At 46.4% G+C, this 21,514-nt stretch overlaps 1 protein-coding gene across 7 annotated transcripts in view; it reads right to left on the bottom strand.

Annotated features, from left to right (window-relative positions):
- Positions 1 to 1,941: 1,941 nt before the first annotated feature.
- ARFGEF3 (ARFGEF family member 3) overlaps positions 1,942 to 21,514 on the bottom strand; it is a 143,181-nt gene continuing 123,608 nt past the window's right edge. For all 7 annotated transcript variants that reach the window (XM_070496127.1, XM_070496124.1, XM_070496126.1 and 4 more), the window contains 8 exons: positions 20,084 to 20,212; positions 17,540 to 17,716; positions 15,894 to 16,008; positions 14,994 to 15,096; positions 14,425 to 14,556; positions 12,131 to 12,252; positions 6,501 to 7,719; positions 1,942 to 5,162 (listed from right to left, as the gene is read on the bottom strand). In XM_070496127.1, coding sequence (XP_070352228.1) covers positions 4,971 to 5,162; positions 6,501 to 7,719; positions 12,131 to 12,252; positions 14,425 to 14,556; positions 14,994 to 15,096; positions 15,894 to 16,008; positions 17,540 to 17,716; positions 20,084 to 20,212 — 2,189 coding nt within the window. In that variant the 3' untranslated portion in view covers positions 1,942 to 4,970. The remainder of the gene's footprint in view (positions 5,163 to 6,500; positions 7,720 to 12,130; positions 12,253 to 14,424; positions 14,557 to 14,993; positions 15,097 to 15,893; positions 16,009 to 17,539; positions 17,717 to 20,083; positions 20,213 to 21,514) is intronic.

The raw sequence follows: 21,514 nt of genomic DNA, 5'->3' as shown, positions 1-21,514 counted from the left end.
ATGATGGTGCATTCAGCAGGGATATCGTCTCTTGACGTGCTGATATTCTAATGACTAAGGAGGGATGCAAAACGACTGGCCAGTGAGCCACTGCGCAAACACCTCTGGAAGCCAGAAGCCAAGGCTGTAGCGGAGTCAACATGGGAACATCCCATTACAGATGCACGGACAGAAGGAACTCAAACGCGACATACTTAAGTCAAATCACCTCAGGACAAGTCAAAGGGTCAGTGTAATACGAATGATCATCCATAGAATCAGCGTTTCTAGACACAAAGACCAGAAGCTCAGACCCATCTCACTGTCCACAGAACTTATACATTCATAGTCTTCCAGCTTGTAAACACCAGTCGCTGGGCTAAGAAACCTGGGCAGACTAAGCAGGAACGCTGCAGGGCTCCAGTCCCAGGGTGTCTGCCAAGGTTTGATCCAGTTCTCCGCTAGTGCTTGTTGTCAGGCTGACCTCAAAGGCCGTAGCTGGAGGTGCTTTCAAGGCAGTGGTTCTCCACATGTGGTCCCCAGACCAGCAGCCCCATCCACACCCGGGGACTGGTTAGAGATGCAAATTTCCAGACCTAGTGAATCGGAAACCCTGGGCGTGGGTGAGCCCTCCAGGTGATTCTGATGTTTGCTAAAGTTTAAGAACCACTATTCTAAAGTCCAAAGACACTGGACAACCCCTACTTGACTCTGCAGGGTAGGGAGTAACGGTACAAACACTCAGGGTGGTTGGAAAGGCTGGAAGACCCATCACCAGATAGGACTCACCAGCAGCTGACTGCAGCTTGTCACCAAGGCGGTCGGTCAGTCTCTCCTCCCTGGACCCTCGCATTATCCCTCAGTGGTAGAGGGAAAGGTTTTGCGGCATGCTAGTGGTGTGGTGGTGGGTTTTCTTCAGTAAATAAGTGGTGCCGCTGTTTGAGGATGCTGAGCACTGTTTTCAACTGAGTTTCTCCTAGACTATCCCAAGGGGTGACTTTTCTTTTTTGGTCTATCTTCCCTGAAGTAACAATTGTGTTTTGGAAATCTAAATGGTGTCCTAGTCCAAAACTTTGTTATCTCCACATAAAATACAAACATTACAACACAAGCAGAAGAAGAGGGTCTCACAGACAGTTTTCTAGACTGTTCCACTAATGAAGGAGAACACATTTCTTTTTTTGATGAGGCATAATTATAATTTTTTACCAGTTTCATAAATCTTACCAATAAGCAGCTCATATTTCCAATAAAAAGTGCTTAAAAGTAGTCTCGCTTTCTGAAGGCCACACTAGATCTCACGGGGCTCACCGAGGTGGTCCCCAGCATGTGAGTCCTGTTGTCCACGTGATGCAGCACCTGGCTGGTCCTCTACCTGACTCCTTGTCTGCACAGCAGCAGAACTCTGAGGAGGCCTCATGACACGGGGCACCGTGGGTTCCGACCCGATGCCCTCAGTACCTGGGCCTTTAAGCACTCTCGCCCCACCAGTGGCATCCTCTTCTGACCAGGGCCTTCGGCATACCCTTGCATTCTGACTGCCTGCAAACCTAGTGTTACCCACTCCCAGGAGCAAGTGGAGGCACTGTGGCTACAGGGCACTTCATTCTGAGCAACTGGACGGGAACTGAAAGGTTTCCAAATTGTGCATGTCCTTCTGACACAGACTGGTTCTTGGCATAACAGCTGGTCACGAATAACATTATTCCTTCATTTCCACCTAACTTAGTGAGTTTTCTAAATTCTACTGAGGCTCTGCCTTAAGATTAAAATTTAGATTTTGTTTCCTTTATTTTCAAACAGACAAAAAATATTATGTTATATATGATCTTTCTGTGTATAAACACTACCTTTTTCTTATTCTTTTTTTAACTCTATTTTTAAAATATCCATTACATTATAGATCTGGGATATCAAGCAATTTCCACTTATTTTAACTTTCCAATTCCTCAGAACACTAGCGTGTGTGCACTAGTAGGTGAAGCAGAGCGAGCAGGCCTTCGAAATGCAGGAGTGCCGCTTGTGCAACCAACTTTGCCATTTACTGGTTATCTCTGGCAAGTTTCTTAAACTTTCTAAGTCCTCATCTGAAAAAATGAGGCAAACAGGACCTGCTTCACAAGGTGTCATTGTGAGAATTAAACAGGACAACGTGGGTGAAGTCCAGTCACAGTGGCACTCAACAAACTCCACTCTCCTGCCGGCTGCACCCTCCTGCTGTCTTCATGCTGTTCTGTCTGATGGGACTGATGCTGAGGAAGGATAGGCTCCCACGTGGGCGGTATTGTGATGTGTTTGGGGAAGTCAAGGGTCTCTGTTGCATAATTGTGTTACCTTCTTACAGTTAAGGCTGTTGATTGTACAAACCTCTCCTTAGACCAAGAAGCCTAATGATACCATACCAACAAGTTCCCTTCTAAAGGTACTCCTGAAGTATGTTAGCATTTTTTCACATTTGATGAAAATACTTCAATCAGAGCTGCTGTGTACGTTAGCTTCTGTCTTGGTCAGTCATTAAACAGCCTAAAAATGGTAAAAGGAGCTCTAGCTTTGCATCGATGGAGAAGGCTAGAAAACCACCACAAGGGAGGGATGACAAGAGGGTATAAAAGCTGGTCAGGAGACGCAAGCCCAGGCGCGAGCTGAGGAGCAGCGCACTAGCTCCTGTAAACCTGCGCCTGGAGGGCCCTCAGGCAGGAGGTCCTCCACCTTTGAGTTTGCAGCCCTTCTTTACCAAAGAAGGGGAGGGGCAAATGCCTGACAGAGTTGTGGGTCCAGAGCTCTGCACATCCTCCCCTGGTTTTATTCTCCGGACTTGGTCAGGCCAGCACTAGAGCAGAGTGTGGACACAGGGTGGGGCAGACCTGTTTTCATAAACCAGCCCTGGATGCCACAATGGAGACTGCAGGGGATGAATTCAGACTTCTGAACAATGAACTAACACGCTCTGGGACATGACATCCATAAACTGAGACTGGCTTCCTCTGAATTTTTACACTTTATAAAAAGTTACTACATATAAACATTTTGTAATTACTCTGCTTTACTGAAGCTTTTTCCCCCCAGTAAATTTTGTATTATTGACGGGCTCACAAAGGAGAACTGAACCTCAGACAAACTGCAAAAAAACCCCAACCAACCAAGGTGCACTGCTTTTGTTAAATAAAAATGGATCTACCCAACTTTCAATTCTACTTACAATATATAAAAATTCAAAAGTATGGAACACAGCTCACTGCTATCCCAACAATTCAATGCTTGTTAAGATCAAATAGTCGATCTGTTTCTAAACCTGAATTATCATCGAATGAGCAAAAGCTGAAGGCAGGGCATTCTGTGGAGCTGGAAAGCGCCTTCTAAGTAATTCTGTAGTGACCCCTGCTCGGCACACCGGATGGTAAGGGTCTTGGCGACGGCCTAAGCAAGTCCGGGACCGTCTCCCTTGGAGCCTCGAAGGCTGTGGTACATTCTCAGGGAAGACAAAGTTTACAAACACCAGAACTGAATGAAGTTCTCAGTTTTAAATCCTTACTTCCATACTGAAGAGCTGATGCTTTATTTTTACAGGATGACATTCGATTACGGATGATTTTTAGGGGCTGGAAAAAGTCTACTGTACGTCTTAAGCAGCTAACTCTACTCTCGAGAACGTATGTGAGTGGGCTTGACTGAGGAGTTTCAATCATTACAGTAATTTAAGAAATATTAAGTATACTGTAAATAATAAGATAAAGCTTCCAAACTAATTTTCCAGTAATATTCAGGAAAAGAAACATCCACTTAAAACACTAGCCTGAATGAAAAGACCCCAAACACAGGGTAATTGACTCGCCAGGCAGGAGAACCATGCTAAAGTGAAAACGTTCTCTGCTAAACTTCACACTGTGCCCCTCTTCCTCAGTTTATTTTCTTCTGAGACCAGAGCTTGTGTAACGGACACCACAACGTCCTGTGACTGTTGTATACACTTCTAGATTTAAAATGATTTCCTCATGATCTGCTTCCCCACCCTCCCCTGAGAAGTCTGCTCACTGGATGGAGAACTGAGTTCCTTTCCTCCATGGGTGTCCACATAAAATAAGTTGCATTTCAATGTTTTGTTTTCTTAATGACCAAATGCACCTATGTTCAGATAACTGGAGCAGAGAAATGTCTGTGCGACAAAAGACTAAGGCACCTTTCTTTCTTTCTCTTTCCCTTTTTGTCTTGGGAGCAAAAGCAAAGACTCATGGGACAGTCAAGGTGGCCAGTCCCTTTAGGCCTCATGACAACACCACCACTGGGTACTGTGTGTCAGAGGCTGTCGTGCTACAGACTTAAACCCTGCCAGGAAAGAATTCTCTTCCTCCAGAAACAGGGAAATAAGGCACAACAGTACCTTACTGAAGAGGTGGGTGCCTACTAACCAGAAGATCCTGACAACTTAGGAACAATTTGGAATGTTCTGGAATATTTCAGAGTAAGTCATCCCTCTCTTGATTATGACACCCAAGAACATATTTTTCCAGCTGTTTTCTTCCCTGCCAAACACATAATCATAACATAAATCTTCCTCCAATTAATAATGTCTGGTACAGGATGTGTGAGTGTATGTCAGCCTGACTTACCAGTAGGCATTTCTTTAACAATTGCATTATTTTTTAAAAAAATGATCGATCAATGGATCAATGTAGTGTTTTCAAAGGAGTGGTCCTTGAAAGTGATCCTTTTTGGGATAACATTGCAGGCAAAAGCACTGGGAAATAAACTTGAAGATTTAGAAATGTGTCAAGGAATGCAGACTCTTCTGAAATAATGTGCAAAATCAGAGTATCACTGTGTCATCTAGACACGACCTTAGTACCCGGAACAGCCCTGGCACTGATGAGCCAGGAGCTGCTGGTTGTCCTGAGGCACTGGTTCTGGTGGGAAATACTACCAGCTGGACTGGCAGGCACACTGTATCCTCGAACCCTTGCTACTGCCTTCCTTGGGATCAGAACGTGAGTCTTCTACACAATGATGTCGTAGACACGGCCCACTCTGCCGAGCCACTCTCTCACAGCCTGGCGGACTCTGATGTCCGTCACGTGGCAGGTCAGCTGGCTGATGCACGGGAACACTGCTGGCTGGAGGGCCGTGAAGGTCTGGTCTGGGAGGGTCTGAATCTGATTGAGAACTGTTAGCACCATGTTGGTCCACGCCTAAGAGAGAGAGGTAAGAGAATTAGCAGCTTTCTCCAGGGGACTTGGCTGAACTCTCGGGGGTAGCTAAGCCCTCTCCATCTGCAAATGAGTTTTCTCAGGCTTCAGGCTGCAATAAATTAGTCTTTATTAATTTAATGTGCATATAATAAATTGTCATTTTAAGTTCATATATATAAGGAATAGCAGAGACTCATTTAACATTAGGAATACCTTATTTTCAGTTTTCACAAACTACAAAAATCTTATTTATTCCTCAGATATTTAAAGACTCTCTTGCCTTCTCAGAATGAAATTTCCACAGGCCATATGACACTTTAAATCATCAGTCCCTATAATGCCAAGAAAACTTGGAATAGGTCTACGTTAATTTAGGATAACTTTTAAAATCATAAGGAAACCTCCAAGAGATGAAAAGGCAACTAAAGTATGTTATTTGTCAAGAAGCCCAGCTTTTAAAGAACAGCCATGCATCCCAGTTTGACTACTCTCACCGATCTAGTCTAGTCTTCTGCAGATTCTGAATTACGAAGTTCAGTTCTATGCTGAAGATAATCAAAGGAAAATAAGGTATCTTGCAAAATTCATACTAATTGAAATTTATGTTCATTCTAAGAAAATACTCCTGTGTAGGTTCACAGAATCCTAGGGCCCAAGATCTCCTAACTCACTATGCCGCAACAGGGGTCTACAATTGAAGATAAACATCCAGATTATTTTTAAAGGGCTCTTCACGACTCTAGGTCCCTCTTTGCCATCTCATCTCTTCTCAAACTGAACAAAACAGTACCAACACTGTTTTCCTCTCAAACTCATTTTTGATGTAGCACAGAATTACAAATATTAACTATATGAAGGAACAGAAACACTCAAAGCCCTCAGAAGAACGACAATTTGTATGCGCTTGGGATGGGTTAGAAAACTTGAGACGAAACAGTTCACGGTACCACACAGGACATGCAGCTGGCCACCTTTGTTTAGCAATTCTCCATAACTGAAGAACTCCTCCAGTGCTGGCTTCAAGTGACAAACTCAGGACTCACTGACAGTTAAAGTCCATCCCTTTCAAAAGCTTTAGCTTCATCTTATTTATACAGATGGGTTCCTAACTCTCAAAATATGTCATGACCTATGAACCCCATTCCTGAAACTGTGTGAGAATAGCATTTCCGTTTTGCACTGACCTGCTGACACACGGACGCTGGTCTTGCCCAGGTGGCCCTCTGACCTGGGAGGTAAATCAGGCTCACTCCTCCTGGTGGGGACACATCTGCTACTGGAACCCCCGCTCCCCTGCCCATGCCACCTGCGCCCGGCTCTCCCGCTGGCGGCACCCACCTGGATCTGCGCCTCAGCGTCCCTTGCGGAGATGCTCAGGGAGCTGCCGGTGGAGCCGGAGCGCGGCCTCCTCTCCTGTCGCAGCAGCTCGGGGCCCGCGCTGACGGAGTGGCGCATGTGACCCTGGTCTATCAGGTGCTGGGGCCGCTGTAGCAGCGGGGAGTCGGGGCCCCTGGGGCCCAGGGCCTCCGCCTTCTTCTCCACCTTGGCCTCTCTAGGGAACGGCGGCAGGTTATGCTGCTGCTTCCTCCGTTTGTACTCGGCCATCAGCTTTGAGATGGTCTTGTCAGCTGCCATGGTGCAGATCCTGTTGCCCGCGCTCTCCCACCACTCCTTCTTCCTGCTGGCATCCTTCTTCTCCCCCTTGGGACTCGGGGGCGGCGGCAGCTCCCCACTGGCCCCCCTCAGGCTCAGGGACCCACCCGTGTGATCCCGTGTCTGACTCCGGTCATCCTCAGAGGGGGTATCTTTCCCCGAGAACCCCCCGGTTGACGGGGTTGATGACTCGGACGGGAAGGAGGGGAGGGTAAAGGACAGGTCGCTCTTGAAGGGAGGAGCCTCCTCCATGCTGTTCTCCAGGTCCAGGTGCATCTGGATATAGTTGTTGCACAATTCCATGCACAGCTTGTGCAGCCGCTTGACCAGCCATGCCCAGTCTGCATTGCTGATGGGCTGGACGCTCAGGGAGGGCATCCGAGCCCTCCACTGCCTCTTCTCCTTGCCTCTTGGGGGGCTCACCTGGGCAGTCTCCTCAAAGATGTCTTCATCTTCTGATGAACACTGCTGGGAAGAGTCTGTGCTTCTCTCGTCATCTTCAAAAAGAACCTTCTTCACTTGCTCGGCAGTGATGGCTTCTTGATTGGTGAGGATAGCGCAGACCAGTGCGTGGAAGTAGATGTTAAAACTCATGGCAGACTGGCGGTACAGGTTGGCAGCACCCCCAATGCCAGACACTTTCTTCAGCAGGCACTTTAGCCCAGGGCTGGTGTCGAACTCTCTGGCCGTCCGGTATGAATCCAGCAGCAGGTCAAATATGACCGCCAGGTTCTGCATGGAGATGTACCTGAGGAAGCCGGCCAGCTTGGCTTCGGGCAGTTGGACGGTCTTCTCCTCTCCAGGAGATGGGCGTTTGACAAACTCTTCCAACAAGATATCATATAAGTTCTGCAGCAACACCTGGTGAGACAGGAGGCTCACCACGATCTCCCTGAAAGAAACACTATAAGCAAAGAGAGGGCTGGTTAGGAGCTGCCGGCCTCACACCAGTCACTGTAAAGCCATCCGGACATCACACATTTCAGACGACACACGCAAAATAGCAAGGTGAACTACTTGTATTTTAATGTCTTTCTTAAAAAAGGGCAAGCTTCCCGGGGCATCACATGGTAACCATGACAATTAATGGAATTCCAGATACTTTATGGAATTAACGTAAGTTATGACACTGAATTAATTATCAACAAGCCTCAGAAAACAAACACAACAGTTTCACAAAATATTTTTAATGTGCCATCGTCCCCCCTTATCTGCAGTTTTGGCTACCCACCACAACCTGAGGCCCGAAAATATTAAACGGAAAATTCCAGAAATAACTCATGAGTCTTACATTGTATGACATTCTGAGTAGTGTGATGAAATCTCGTGCCCTCTGCCTGGGACCTGGATCGCCTGTTTGTCCAGCATATCCACGCTGTAATGCTACTGTGTGTATCACTCAGTAGCAGTGTCGGTTATCAGATCGAATGTCAAGTATGGCAGTGCTTGTGTTTAAGAAACCCTTATTTTACTTAATAATAGCCCCAAAGTGCAAGAGTACTGATGCTGGAAATTCGGATATGCCAAAGAGAAGCTACTGTTAATCTCTTACTGTGCCTAGTTTATAAACTAAACTTTATCACAGGTATGTATGCATAGGAAAGAACATATTACGTGTAGGGCTCAGTACTATCCAGGTTGCAGGCATCCACAGGAGGTCCTGGAACGTGTCCCGTGTGGATAAGGGGGAGCTACCGTAGCACCATTATGGGATGTGACACATCTTATTTTCTTTCATAGCTATGAGTAATAAAACACAGCAAATGAAGAAAGCAACAATTTTTGTTGAGTTATATTAATTTTAGTTGGCCTTTTCCCTATCCTTTGCCAACTTTTCTTAAACCCAAAGTTTTCAGAATCTTATTGAAGTCTGGCTTTGCAGGAACCAAACCAGTTTTCCAGGATTAAATGTAAATGCTTTATGCACATGTCTGTAAAAACCTGAGTGCCTCCAGCATGGGAGAGCAGAGCCAACACCAAGAAGGGGTAGTAACATCAGAGGTATTAGGAGGCTAACATTTTCAAGGAAAGAAACTGATAATGTAATTCACAGCCTTCTGAAACAAACTTAGGAAAGAGTACGATGTTCACTCAGCACATGTGAATCCCTCTGCACCCTTCCCGCCCATGTAGTCTGGATGCTCATCCGTATCCACTGAGATGCCCCTGGGGTAGCTGTGTGGGATGGGGAGCGGGGAGAGGGCATACCCCCCGGACATCTGGCCCGGTCACGACAACCTCACGCTCTTCCTGCCTGGGCACAGGGGAGAAGGCAGCATCAGAGAGGAGGGCTCCAACACTTGGTGGTTTGGCCCTGTTTGTTTGGATTCTTCTACTAAGAAAACAATTTCAATCCCAGGTACTACATTCATGGACATTTTGATTCACCATGTGGTTTTGGGTTTATGGTTTCATGCTCTTTCCACTGCTCTTAGAATTTCATGAAAATAGTTAGAATTCCCATAACTGACAATTACAAAATTATGACAACTCTTATTAACAATATTGATTTCAAAGGTCCAATCATTAATAATTTTTTCCTTTATTATCACATGTCCTAGCTATAACCTTGAATTCAAAAATTATTTTATAACTAGCAGAAAAGAACAAAAAATCCTCCCAAGTCTGTTTAATGGCTGATCTTGCTCCCTGTGCAGTGGTACAGTGAGAGAAAACACAGCCCACTCAGCAATGGGATGCTCTAGCAACACCTGATGAAAGGGCTGATGCAAAGCCACGTCTGAATTATCTTTTTCTTTTGCTGAGGAAGATTCACCCTGAGCTAACATCTGTGCCAACCTTCCTCTATTTTTCAGCATGTGGACCACCAGCACAGCATGGCTGCCAACAGAGTGGTGTAGGTCCACGCCCAGAACTGAACCCAGGCTGCTGAAGTGGAGTGTGCCAAACTTAACCACTAGGCCCCCGGGGCTGGCCCCATGTCTGGATTATCTCTGTCAACAAGACATTCCCTTTGATGTTTTAGGATATAAAATTGCTAACTGCGTGTGTAGGAAAGGACAGAAAATCCCCTTGACTTCAGGTTCAAGCTAAAGATGATGCAGCAACTAGAAAACAAAGAAGGGAAGAAGCAGCAACACTGAAGAGATGAAAATTTCAGAAAGATACCGACAGGGTGAAATCACTGTTTACAGACGTGCAACTCAGCCCTCTGTGCTGGCAGGGTACAGGAAAGACGGAGAACACACTTTTCACTTTGCTGTACCCTGTGTCCCAACCTTTTTCTCAGCACAGCCTGCAAGGGGCCTGGGACGCAGTGGACTCACACCACCCACTCCTCGCCAGACGCAGAATGCAAAGGGGAGCAGGCATCCACATTGGCTGCTGGAGAGTTCACTGCAGAACAGGCACTGACTGAAGACATGCCCATGTCAGCTGCACCAGAGACAAACAGATGCACGGTTTAAAGTGCATCTTAAAGCTCCAAGCAAGGTCATGTGGACTGTGTAAAGCTTGGGGCCATCCATGTCAAAGCCATTCATCTAAACGCAGCAGTCTGGGTTAATCTAGGCCTGGTTTCCCAGGGGTGACTTCAATGGGGCCTCTGAGGATGCACCTGACAGGCGCACATGCAAACTTTTCTTACGTCTAACTCACCTCCCACCACATCCTGTGCTAAGTTAAGAATTGCCACCATAATGAGTCAAATCCAAGAATGCAAAATACAAAGTTTGGCAAAGAGCCCTAAAGAATGTCAGGGAATATTTTCTGGCTCCGTGGCCAGTGGGCTCTGCTATGGAGTACGCTCTTCCTGTTTTACTGAATTTCATCGAGGGGGTAACTGTCTAATAGTACTAAGTAAACTGATGCACCATGTTGATAAATTTTTAACTATTAACCCTTTAAAAGCTTTAAACCAATAGCATTGGCGTGGCAGGCAATCCTCGTCCGTTTTATTTATACTGTGAATTCAGCCTGCTCTTCCACTTCCTTCCTACTTTTACTTCAAAAAATATTCCAGCAAGAAAAATTGGCCAAAAGGAAACTAGAAATATAAGGAAGCAGGCAGGGAAAGAACAGAAATTCTGAAACAGATCAACGCTCGAAGATGTGAAAAGGAGCCACCACCTTTGGTACATAAGCGACCATCACTTGGAAACCAGGCTCCAGTGGGGGAGGTGGGGCCAGATTTGGGAGGAGCCCTGGGAATGTCGGTGAAGTCCTGTCTCTGAACCTCAGCAGCAGGTTCACAGCTGTTCTAGTTCCTACTCATGCTTCATAATTTTTTTTCTTTATATTTCACACACTTGGCTAAAAAATTAGTACCTGGAAATTTCACCTAAATGATTGTTTTAATCAAACTGCTATACTGACTGGCTAACTTTTGGAAAAATCACCCTCTTTCTTTCTAAAAAGGAAATGGTAAAGGACACAGGCGTTGTGCTCAGTCAGACCCAGTTTTGATTCCAGCTCTGCCACTTTGCAGTTGCGCGTCCCCTGAATAAGCAGCCCAGCCTCTGTGAGTGTTTCCTCGCGAACAAGATGGAAGCCAGAATGTCTGTCTGCAGTTACCGCCATGACCACCAGTGCGTCCCAAGTTCCAGGTGGGAAATTTCAGCTACTGCCTGCCTTCATTTCCAACTCCAGGACGACAGTGTCTAGGCAGGTGACAGAATTCAAGGAGGGCAAGTTTTCTGTGGCAGGCACAGCTCCTCTGTCTCCTGACCACTGTATTGCTCACGAGAAGTTGATGCGTTTCTCACCAAAACACTATGACTCATGCCTCAAACTACAATTATTTTTTTTAAAAAGATTATAATATGTATCATGCTATAGACACACTGAGTTGTGTCCCCTCAAAATTTCTAACCCCCAGGACCTCAGAATGTGGCTGTATTTGGAGCCAGGGTCTTTAAAGAGGAGATTAAGTTAAAATGCAGTCACGTGTCTGGGCTCTAATCCAACACGACCAGGATCCTTCAAAGAGGAAGAGGTTAGGACACACAGGGACAAAGGGAAGAACATGTGAAGACACAGGGAGAAGAGACCCAGGAAGAAGACAAGGAGAGAGGCCTCATGAGAAACTAACCCTGCTGACATCCTCACCTTGGATGTCCAGCCTCCAGAACTGTGAAGAAATGCATTCTTGTTGTTTGAGCCCCCAGTTTATGGTACTTTGTTATGGTAGCCCTAGCAACCACACATGTGAAATGTGGGAAATTTGGTTAAAAGGCCAACAATGTGGTATGAAACCTTTGCTAGACGACTCCACAAATGCCTCCAGTATTCTGGGCCAAAGCCTGGTTGACAGTGAGCCAGACCTGGGGCACGCAACTTCCCTACTTGCCGCTCACCTCTTCTTGGCATGCCCGTTTTGCTTCTCATCTGGAGGCAGCTCGATAATAAGCTGACAGGACTGGGCGTGATCCAAGTTGTTTGGGGTCTTTGGTGAGCACTGAGTGTCCAACATAAACACCTGTGGGGGGCACAAAGGAGAGTTCAGAGCTCCACCATCCTCGACCCGACTCAACCAGGGATGAGCTGGAGGGTCTGGGCAAGTGGCTGGCTCTTTCTACTCATTTTCTCACCCGTGACGAGAGGTCGATGATGGTTTCCTACCTGGTGTGTTTGTGGAAAGAATTAAATAGCTTAACATGTACGTTTCATATGAAAGCACTGGAGGAGTAAACACTCAGTAAATGTTAGCTGCCCACGCTAATGCTAACACAGTGCGAGCCCCCACAGCACGACAGCTCATTACATTCCGAGAGCCAGCACCGACGCCTCCCCCTAGGGGTGAACGGAGAGGCTGTGTTTGCAAAGCTCTTCTCTGATTCTGACTTCTCTGATTCTGACGTCTGTTTGGTACCGTGTTCCATCCAATGCAGGAATAAGAACTTAATCAGGATGTCCTGTCTGGACGACTGACGGGCCATGCTCCCTACTAGATGATGGGAGATGTGACTGAGAAAAGAGCCCCCACTTCCCAGATTCTTGTCCCACTTCCCTGAAATACGAGTATTTTTAAGGAACTTTTTCTTTCCAAATCTTGTTAAGAACTACTAGATTGTTGAATACTGGGTCATCTGAAGAGTGAACAGAGGAGGAGGGTTTGGGACTGAGGAGAAAAGGGAAAGATTAGGAAGTGAAAGGCTCACTGATGGCCTCTCCTGTCTTCCCCACTAGCGACCCGTTTTAGAGCAGGACTCCACGGACGCGCTGACCCTTGCTGTGGGGTATGGTGGGAACCCTATCTGGCCAGGGCAATGAATTCCTGCATAGGGAACCTACTCCTCTGGAGGAGCGCTTCTTGGCTTCTCTGTTATGGCTCCTAGCCAGACTGACCACCACTGAGTCCATGAGGGCCAGGCTGTTGCAAGTGGCTCCTCACTGGAGCCTTAAAACCTTTCTTCTGTTCCGACCTCTGTGAACTGGCCTTGGATGCTCCCTCCCTTCACAACAGAAGAACCATCTACCCGGGATGCTATGAGTGTGCTCAGCAGAGGCTGTGAGAAGTGCGAGGGGGAGGGGAAGTTCTTGTCCTGCTACCTAAGGAGAGCCGGCGAAAGCCATGCAGGAGCCAGACCTGCCCTCGAAGCTTCTCCACTGACAAGTGAGGGTGACTGAGGTCTTCATGTTGCTAGCCAGGGCACCCTGGAGTAACAATGCGCTAAGAGGAAGTGTTACTAAGAATCTAAACAGATCTCGTAGAGAAAGGGAGCCTTTAATAGAACCCTCAACGCACCTTGTTTTTTCAAATTTAATTCAATCTGACAGTGCATATACATCTACAAAAATTGCTTAATATTTTAAACATGTACCACACACGCATATGTATGCAAACTATCTTCTGCATCTGAAGACACTTCAAATGTGTCTGCTGTGCTGCACGGTAGAGCGTTTATCAATCAACGACTGTGGGCGTTTAGTCATTTTCCCCGTTATGAACAGATGTGAATTTGGGGACGTTGCTTGCTTGTCCTGCGGACGAGAGCCACGCAGGGCTTCTCAGAGGCAGACCAACATGGCACTGGAACATTTGGGGCACATCTTGGCCTGTGCTAATTCTGCAAGGCCTTCTGTGACTCAGGAATTCACTGACTAGCATCCTCTAAGCGCCTTCTGCATGCCTGCTCTAGCCACACCAAGGAAACACAGAACACATTCTCTGCTCCTCAGGAGCTCACAACCAACTTCTGTGACTTCTGACATGTGTCAGAAGAAAAGTCGTGGGTGAGTACATTCTAATTTTACTAATCAGTTACATTCAACTTGAACTTATTAAGCAACTTGTAAATGTCAAGCTCTGTGCTCTGTACAGGAGATATAAGAAAAAAGTCAAATAAGTTTGCCACCCTTGGCACTCAGACACTAGCGGTAATAACACTTAGAGTGTACACAGTCCAAGCATGTCAAGTGGCGTGTGAAGCGCAGGGCAGGCAGGAGAAGGTGCCTGAGGAGCAGCAAGTAGGGGATGGAAGAGAGGGCCACACACTGCTGACTGGTGAAAGCCATCCTGTGAGGAACAGCACCAGCAAGAGGTCAGACCAGGAGGCGTAGGTCCCTAAGAGAAGGACAGGTGGCTTGGGGGTCAAGACCCTCAGGAAGGAGCTTCTAGGAGCCCTGGGATCCGATGCCGCAGCCTTACCTGCTGAGCCATGGCTCGGATGCGCCAGTACTCGGCCTCGGCACTGGGGGAAGAGGAGGGGGCCGCCACCCGCACCTGGCAGCCTTCCCCACTGAAGCTCTCTGTGCCGCTGTGGAAGCAGCCCAGCAGGTCCTAGGGAGAAACACAGCAGGCGCTCTCTGGGTGTGCGCAGTGCACGGCTCCAGGCCCTGTCTTGGATCTGGTGCTTTCTGGGTGTGCGCAGTGCACGGCTCCAGGCCTTGTCTTGAATCTGGTGCTCCCTGAGTGTGTGAAGTGCAGGGCTCTAGGCCCTGTCTTGAATCTGGTGCCGCCTGGGTGCGCGCAGTGCACAGCTCCAGGCCCTGTCTTGCATCTGGTGCTCCCTGGGTGCGCGCGGTGCATGGCTCCAGGCCCTGTCTTGCATCTGACACTGTCACTGTGTCTGGGACCAAAGCACTGATGCAGCCACCTCTTCCTCACCCTCTGCGAGATCTCCAGTGTGACAGCTGCTATGAGGAGGAAGGCAGAACCCTGCTGCCCAGCCAGACGCAGCACTAGGAGCTCAGGATGACGGGAACCTGTGCACATACCTTCACTGGCTTGAGTGTGGCGGAGAACGCATCCTGCAGTGCACAGCAAGCGAGCCTCCACATCTCCTCAGTGAACACAGGGCCTGCTGTCACGAGGACGTACCTGCCAGAAGAGATAGGAAGGACGTCCTAATCCACAGGTACAGATGTGTGCGTAGACTTAGTCCACAATTTCCTGACCGGTCCTGCCGGCTTATCCCCCTGCCTCCAGTCTGTCCATGTTCCATCATCATAATGCTATTTCCCAAACTATTTTAACACAAAATATCAACGGGTCCCCACTACAAACAGGCTGGTTTTCAAACTCAGGCTGTGTGGAGGACTGGATACCCTGTACTGATTTTTCCATTCTAACCCCATTTTCCACTACTCCTCTACAAACGATGATCAACAAACACAACTAAACCCTCTCATCCCTTGTAATTTTATCCCACGGATTCATTCACGCTGCTCTCCTGCTGGCGGAGAGACAGTGAGAACCTACCATGAGCTGCCCCCTGGGGAGATCCCACCAAGTGTCACCAGGACAGCGAGCCCCTGCTGACCACCCTGCCCATGTCCCGTCCTTCCAGGGCACTGACAGTGCCCCTACGGTCACTGTGTTTCACATGACTCTCTAGTGCGGCCTCCAGAAGGGGCTATGAGCTCCTTCAAGGCAGGGACCTCGGCTCACATCGCCTTCCACGCAGCAGAGCACCTGGTATAATGACTTGCACAATAAATACTTGCTGACTGAACACCAAAACAAGGAATCATTGGCACACATTTGCATTTATACAAAGTCATTTTCCCTTATTAAAAGCAAACTAAAAAGTGGATTGCTACCACAAAACAATTTAATTCCAATGGATTTCATGATAAAAACTCCAGTTTTGTGGAGAGCCAGGGATCCTTTCTCACCGGATACAGGAGCAGCCCACCCTGGAGATGGTTTCCGTGGGTTTGGCCACACAGGCCACCAGCAACTCAAAGAGGTCCTTCAGCATGGTGTTGATCACGCCCTCGTACCTGATGTCTGCAGGAAGAGCCAAGACAAGGTTTCACTCAGCATTACTGTAAACGAACGGCTGGAGCAGCATCTACCGCCAAAGAGGGGAGGCTGAGCAATAAGATAGATCAACATCCAGGAAAGAGACCAACGAGGAAAATGACCCTAAAAACAAAAAACCCTTGAAGACAACAATGTTCCTGGATTTTACCCAACTTTAGCTTGTTTCATCCATTTGTAGATAGATCAAGAGGAAATATGTGGTTCACTTTTATGTGCTGATGAACATTTTATATGCAGATGAACATTTTCAGTTAAGTACATAATTCATCTAAATTCTTTACAAAAAGGAAAATCAAACATTTTCCTTACTGATAATAGTCAAATTAAACTGAATTAAATGCTCTGGGAAAACAAAAACCTGTCCTCCCCCGTCTCCTCGAGCGTTTTCAGTCTGGCTCCAGTCTGCACACTGCCCCGTGACTGAAGAAAATCAGACTCCCCACGTCACATTCCAGCTGCTCAGTCAAGCACTGGTCTGTATTCTTTTGCTCAGAGGCCCTCCGAGGCCGCAGAATCCGTTTTCAGCAGGATCCTCAAGGGCTCCAGGCTGTGGGGAGCAATGAGCTGGCAGAGAACGCCTGCCCCACGGGCACGGCCATTACCACCTGTGGAAATGCCACAGTTCTTTCCCCACCAGCCGCTCTTTTGCAGAGAACGTTGCCCTCACTCAGCCCAGCAGAGATGTGCTCCCTCTGTGTGCTGTCTGACCCTCCCTGGGAGTTTCTCCCACCTCTCCCACAGGCAGCTCCCGCCCTGTTCTGTTCTCTCTACTTCCCACGCCCTTCCCTCTTCTGCAGAACCCCCAGGGCTAGTCTGCTGTCTGCTCTGCGCTCAGACTCCAAGACCCTCCCATGGCAGGAGCCACGCACAGGAACCTCTGCTCCACAAGGATGCTCTGCCGGAGCCACTACCGACCCCCTCCGCGCCAGCCCCCTCCGTGCCGACCCCCTCTCCGTGCTGACCCCCTCCCCCTCGACCTGCTGCCTTCAACCTACTATTCACCCCACGCTTTCAAGTCTTTCTCAAAACGCCACAGATATTAAGAACCTTCTCTTCCCCCCTAAACCATTAAGCAAATTCTTGCCCATAACTTAAGCCTTTTCTACAATCTTGCTTCCTCTATTTAGCCCCCAGATGAAGCAGGACAACAGGACACACCCCCAGGCTACAGAAACATTTCTTCCTTTTTAATTTGTTAAATACTTGAACTTACCTCCCCTCTCCTAATGCACAGATACCCTAACTTTATTAGGTATTTCATCTTTAGTCACACACATATTTTAATTACGTGTTTGGTAATCATGTAGAGGACACACGAGTATCAATTTTCTTTCTGATAATCTATTTGAAGGCTGGCACTGACCATGTCATTCTGTTTTAACAATTTCAGGACAAAACCTAGGCCCTGGTATTTGTGTGAGGTACTTACTAAGCACTGTCAGACAGTGGTGCTGCCTCTAAAGACACACTCACGAGCCGCTCTGGCACCAGGTACCTGAGTGTATAAAGCTCTGAACGTGCTCCACCACCAGCTCACAGGACAGGCCAATGGCATGCTTGAAGTTGGCAGAGGCTGCATCCCAGTAAGAGTGGTCCTGATGGCTACGACGGAGCCAAACGGACATCACAGGGAGGAGGAGGTGAACAACCGCGTAGATACCGAACCCTGGTCCTGAAAAATCAAAGTCAGCACAGAGTGGTGATCTTGGCAGCTCTCCTGTGAAGGAAGGGAAGCACTTCGCCGTCATGCACCACCACTGATCCCTGAGAAGGTCTGAGGGAAAGGAGTCCAGCATGGGGGCCAGCCCGGTGGCACAGCGGTTAAGTCTGTGTGCTCCGCTTTGGCGGCCCCAGGTTCACCAGTTCAGAGCCCGGGTGTGGACCTACGCACCACTTATTAAGCCACGCTGTGGCAGTGTCCCACGTACAAAATAGAGGAAGACTGGCACAGATGTTAGCTCAGCAACAATCTTCCTCAAGCAAAAAGAGGAAGATGGGCAACAGGTGCTAGCACAGGGCCAATCTTCCTCATGAACAAAAAAAAAAGAATCTAGCACTGATGGGGAACCACACACGGTCATGACTTATTTACACACATGGACACACACATAGAAACTCAAAGAATACTGATAAAGCTAAATATCCCTGATCAACTCCTTGGTCCCCAGATACAAACACACAGATATATACGCATGTCACTAAAACACCTTTAAGATGTAACTACATCTATTTATATGAAAAGAGGGATACAGAGTTTTGTTTTTCATTACTTTTATATAAAGAGGATAATGTAAACCTTGGTCTGCATGTTGCTTTTTGCCCTTAATAATACATGTTTTAGATAGTCCTCATTTTACTGCCACACACTATCCCACTGTACGAATACGTAACACTTATCCACTCCCTTCCTGATGGACACTGAAGGTGTTTCTAATTTTTCGCTTTATAGACAATGCCATAATGAAAATCTTCGTGAAAATGTTGATGGATTTTTAAAATTCTGGTAACAAAAGCAAGGCATCCTTTCTATAATAAGCACAGAAAATACATGAGAATACAAAGAAAAAAATTACATTTTGATGTATTTCCTTCTAGTACTTTTTTTTGTGCTGAGGAAGATTTGCGCTGAGCTAACAGCCACTGCCAATCTTCTTCTTTTTGTATGTGGGTCACCACCATAGCATGGCCACTGATGGATGAGTGGTGTCGATCTGCACCTGGGAACCGAACCTTGGCCTCCAAAGCAGAGCACATCAAACTTAACCACTAGGCCACCGGGGCTGGCCCTCCTCCTAGCACTTTTGAACATACCTGTGTACGGGTATTTATAAATGCATAAAATTTCATAGAGTTGAGATTGCACTCCATACTATACATATATTAACATAATGCCTTGTAAACAATTATTCATGTCATTAAATATTATTCACAAATGTTCATTTTAATGCCTGTAGAATATTTAAACATTTTTACCATAATTTCTTAACCCATTTGGGGCATTTATAATTTTTTGGTATTCAGGATGTTTCACAAACATCATTATATATATACATTTCTGTCTTCATTACTGTTAATTTGCTTTGATGACAGATTTTTAGCAATAGAATTATTGGGTTAAATGCTCTTCACACACACTTAGGGCCAATCAGTGTGAAAGCAGAAAATGGTCCTGATTGGTGAAACCAAATTGGAATCAGCAGCATATAATGACTTCCGTCAAATACCTGCTTATTCTTGGATGGAAAGCTTTTAGCTTTCCAACATGTGGGAATAGTGATGACAGTTTTCCTGGAAAGAATTCTGACATAAACGTGCTATGGATCTCAAGAGAGTATTGAGTCTTCGTCAGTTTATGCTGAACACAAAACTCCTCTTATGACTATGGAATTGACTAGTGGTTTCATTTGTGGTTCTGAGTCTCTTAGTGAAAACTAAAACTTCTATAAATATTTCTTTGCTCTTGGGAAAATCTGGATGAGTAAGTGTGAATGCTAACCTTGAATAATTCAGAATAAGAAACAAATTCCTAAAGGCCATTCTTTTTCTGGACTATCAGGTACGAGGTGATCTCTAAATGTCTTTTTCCAAATCTGATCACCTACGACCTTTATACAATCCAGACGCTGCTGTTTTAACACTGCATACACATCTGAGTGGTTTGCTGCCATTGGTGGTACCCAGTGCACCCTGATATACCTGGGGCCATGTGAGATTCAGCCAAAGAGGAAGGCTGTAATGTGGAACAGGGCAAAGCCAACTGCTCATGGAGACATTGATGCCACACCCTCAGCCTGACTATTGTAGGGCTCCACACATTCAATCACCTGGCCACCACGCTTCATTTGTAAATGGACTGGTGGGAAGACCCACAAACAATAATACAACATCTCTTAAATATCACTGCATCATAGCCATTCAACAAATATGACTGAGCATCTATTATGCTGTCTAAGTTTACAGCAGTGACACAGGTAGCAACTCACAGAAATACTTTCCTGAAAAAAGTAAGACACAGAAAAAGATATAGAGAAATATTTACCAGGTGTTTTGGTAACATCTCTCAACAGCTCGAAGAGTAAATCCAAGGTTGGCGGTTGGTGCTGACGTGGACAGTTGGACACGGCTGCTGTTAGCTGCTCCAGCAGGATGATCCAGACTTCTATCAGACCTGGGAACCAAAACCAGCCTCTGTGAGATCCAGTTAAACACAACACAGGATCATCACAATGTCAAGGCAAACACGGCACGTAAAAGAGTCCTGTGATCTGCCACGTGTTGCACGGATGGGAGGCGTCCCCCAGCAAGGCCGCACTCAGGGCCTGTGAGCACCGACAGATTATGACTTACACTTTCTGACAAAGTCAAAGGGAAAAATGCTCAAATTTCTTCCTTATTCCCCTTCAGGAAGAAGTAATTCTCATTACTGCTCACTACTTGGTGAGGGAAAAAGCATGAGATTCTTTTTATTACGTCCAAACAGTTCCAGTTTTGCCATTTACACAGCACTACAGAAGCCAACATCCCTGTGAATCCCTGCCTTCAGGAACAGGTGAACTCAAGCTCGGCAGCTGTGGCAGAAGAGGACTCAGCTTCTCCAGCTTTAGACAAAAGGACCTAGAGGAGAATATAAAAAAATAGCCCACTCTACATTTTAATTTTAATATGTTACTTATAATTTTCCTGTAAAAGAAAACTATCAGAAGATGCTAGTTTTTAAATATTCTCATTAAAAAAACAACTTCCCTAGTTTTAAATATCCCCATTAATAGGAGGCAAAATCAAGGTCATGGACACTAAATATAAAACTGAGTGACAGCAAGTTCTCACGAACTTCAGAATACAAGGAGGTTGGACAAGCTAATTTACAGGAAATGCAGGGGACAGAAGAACATGTCACCATGTCACACACTACTATGAGGGAACCAGTAAAATCCACATGGGAAACTCCAGGACAAGGTGCCTCACTTCTTTCACAAGTAAACTGCAAAGGGGTAAAAAAGAGTTGGAGAGGAAAAGCTGTAGATTGAAAAGGACTTAAGAGACACATCACAGCCAAACATTCAATGTGGATCTTATGTGAATCCTGGAAATTAATGCACATTCATAAGAAAATTGGAAATTTGATGTTAAAGAATTACTGTAAATTCTTAGGTGTGATAATGACATTATGGTTATGTTTGTGATCTCTGGAGAACACACACTAAAGCATTTACAGACGAAATGCTGTGATGTCCGGTATTTGCTTTAAAATAACATGGGGAAGAGGAAGTCAGGGAGGTGGGAGACAGGAAGAGTGCGCATGTGTGTGCCTGTAGACACACATAACACAAGACTGGCTGTCAGTTAATAATAGTTGAAGCTGAGTGATGGGTACAGGAAGGTCCATTATACCATTCTGTCTTGTTTTACTTAAGTTTGAAATTTCTGTAGAAAAAAGTAACTATTTGCCTTTGGAAACCAGAGGAATAAT

This window comes from Equus asinus, chromosome 24 (genome assembly GCF_041296235.1).
Source record: "Equus asinus isolate D_3611 breed Donkey chromosome 24, EquAss-T2T_v2, whole genome shotgun sequence".
In the NCBI taxonomy this organism is placed as follows: Eukaryota; Metazoa; Chordata; class Mammalia; order Perissodactyla; family Equidae; genus Equus; species Equus asinus.
Note: the sequence above shows the minus strand (reverse complement) of the source record. Positions and strands in the feature narration are given on the sequence as shown.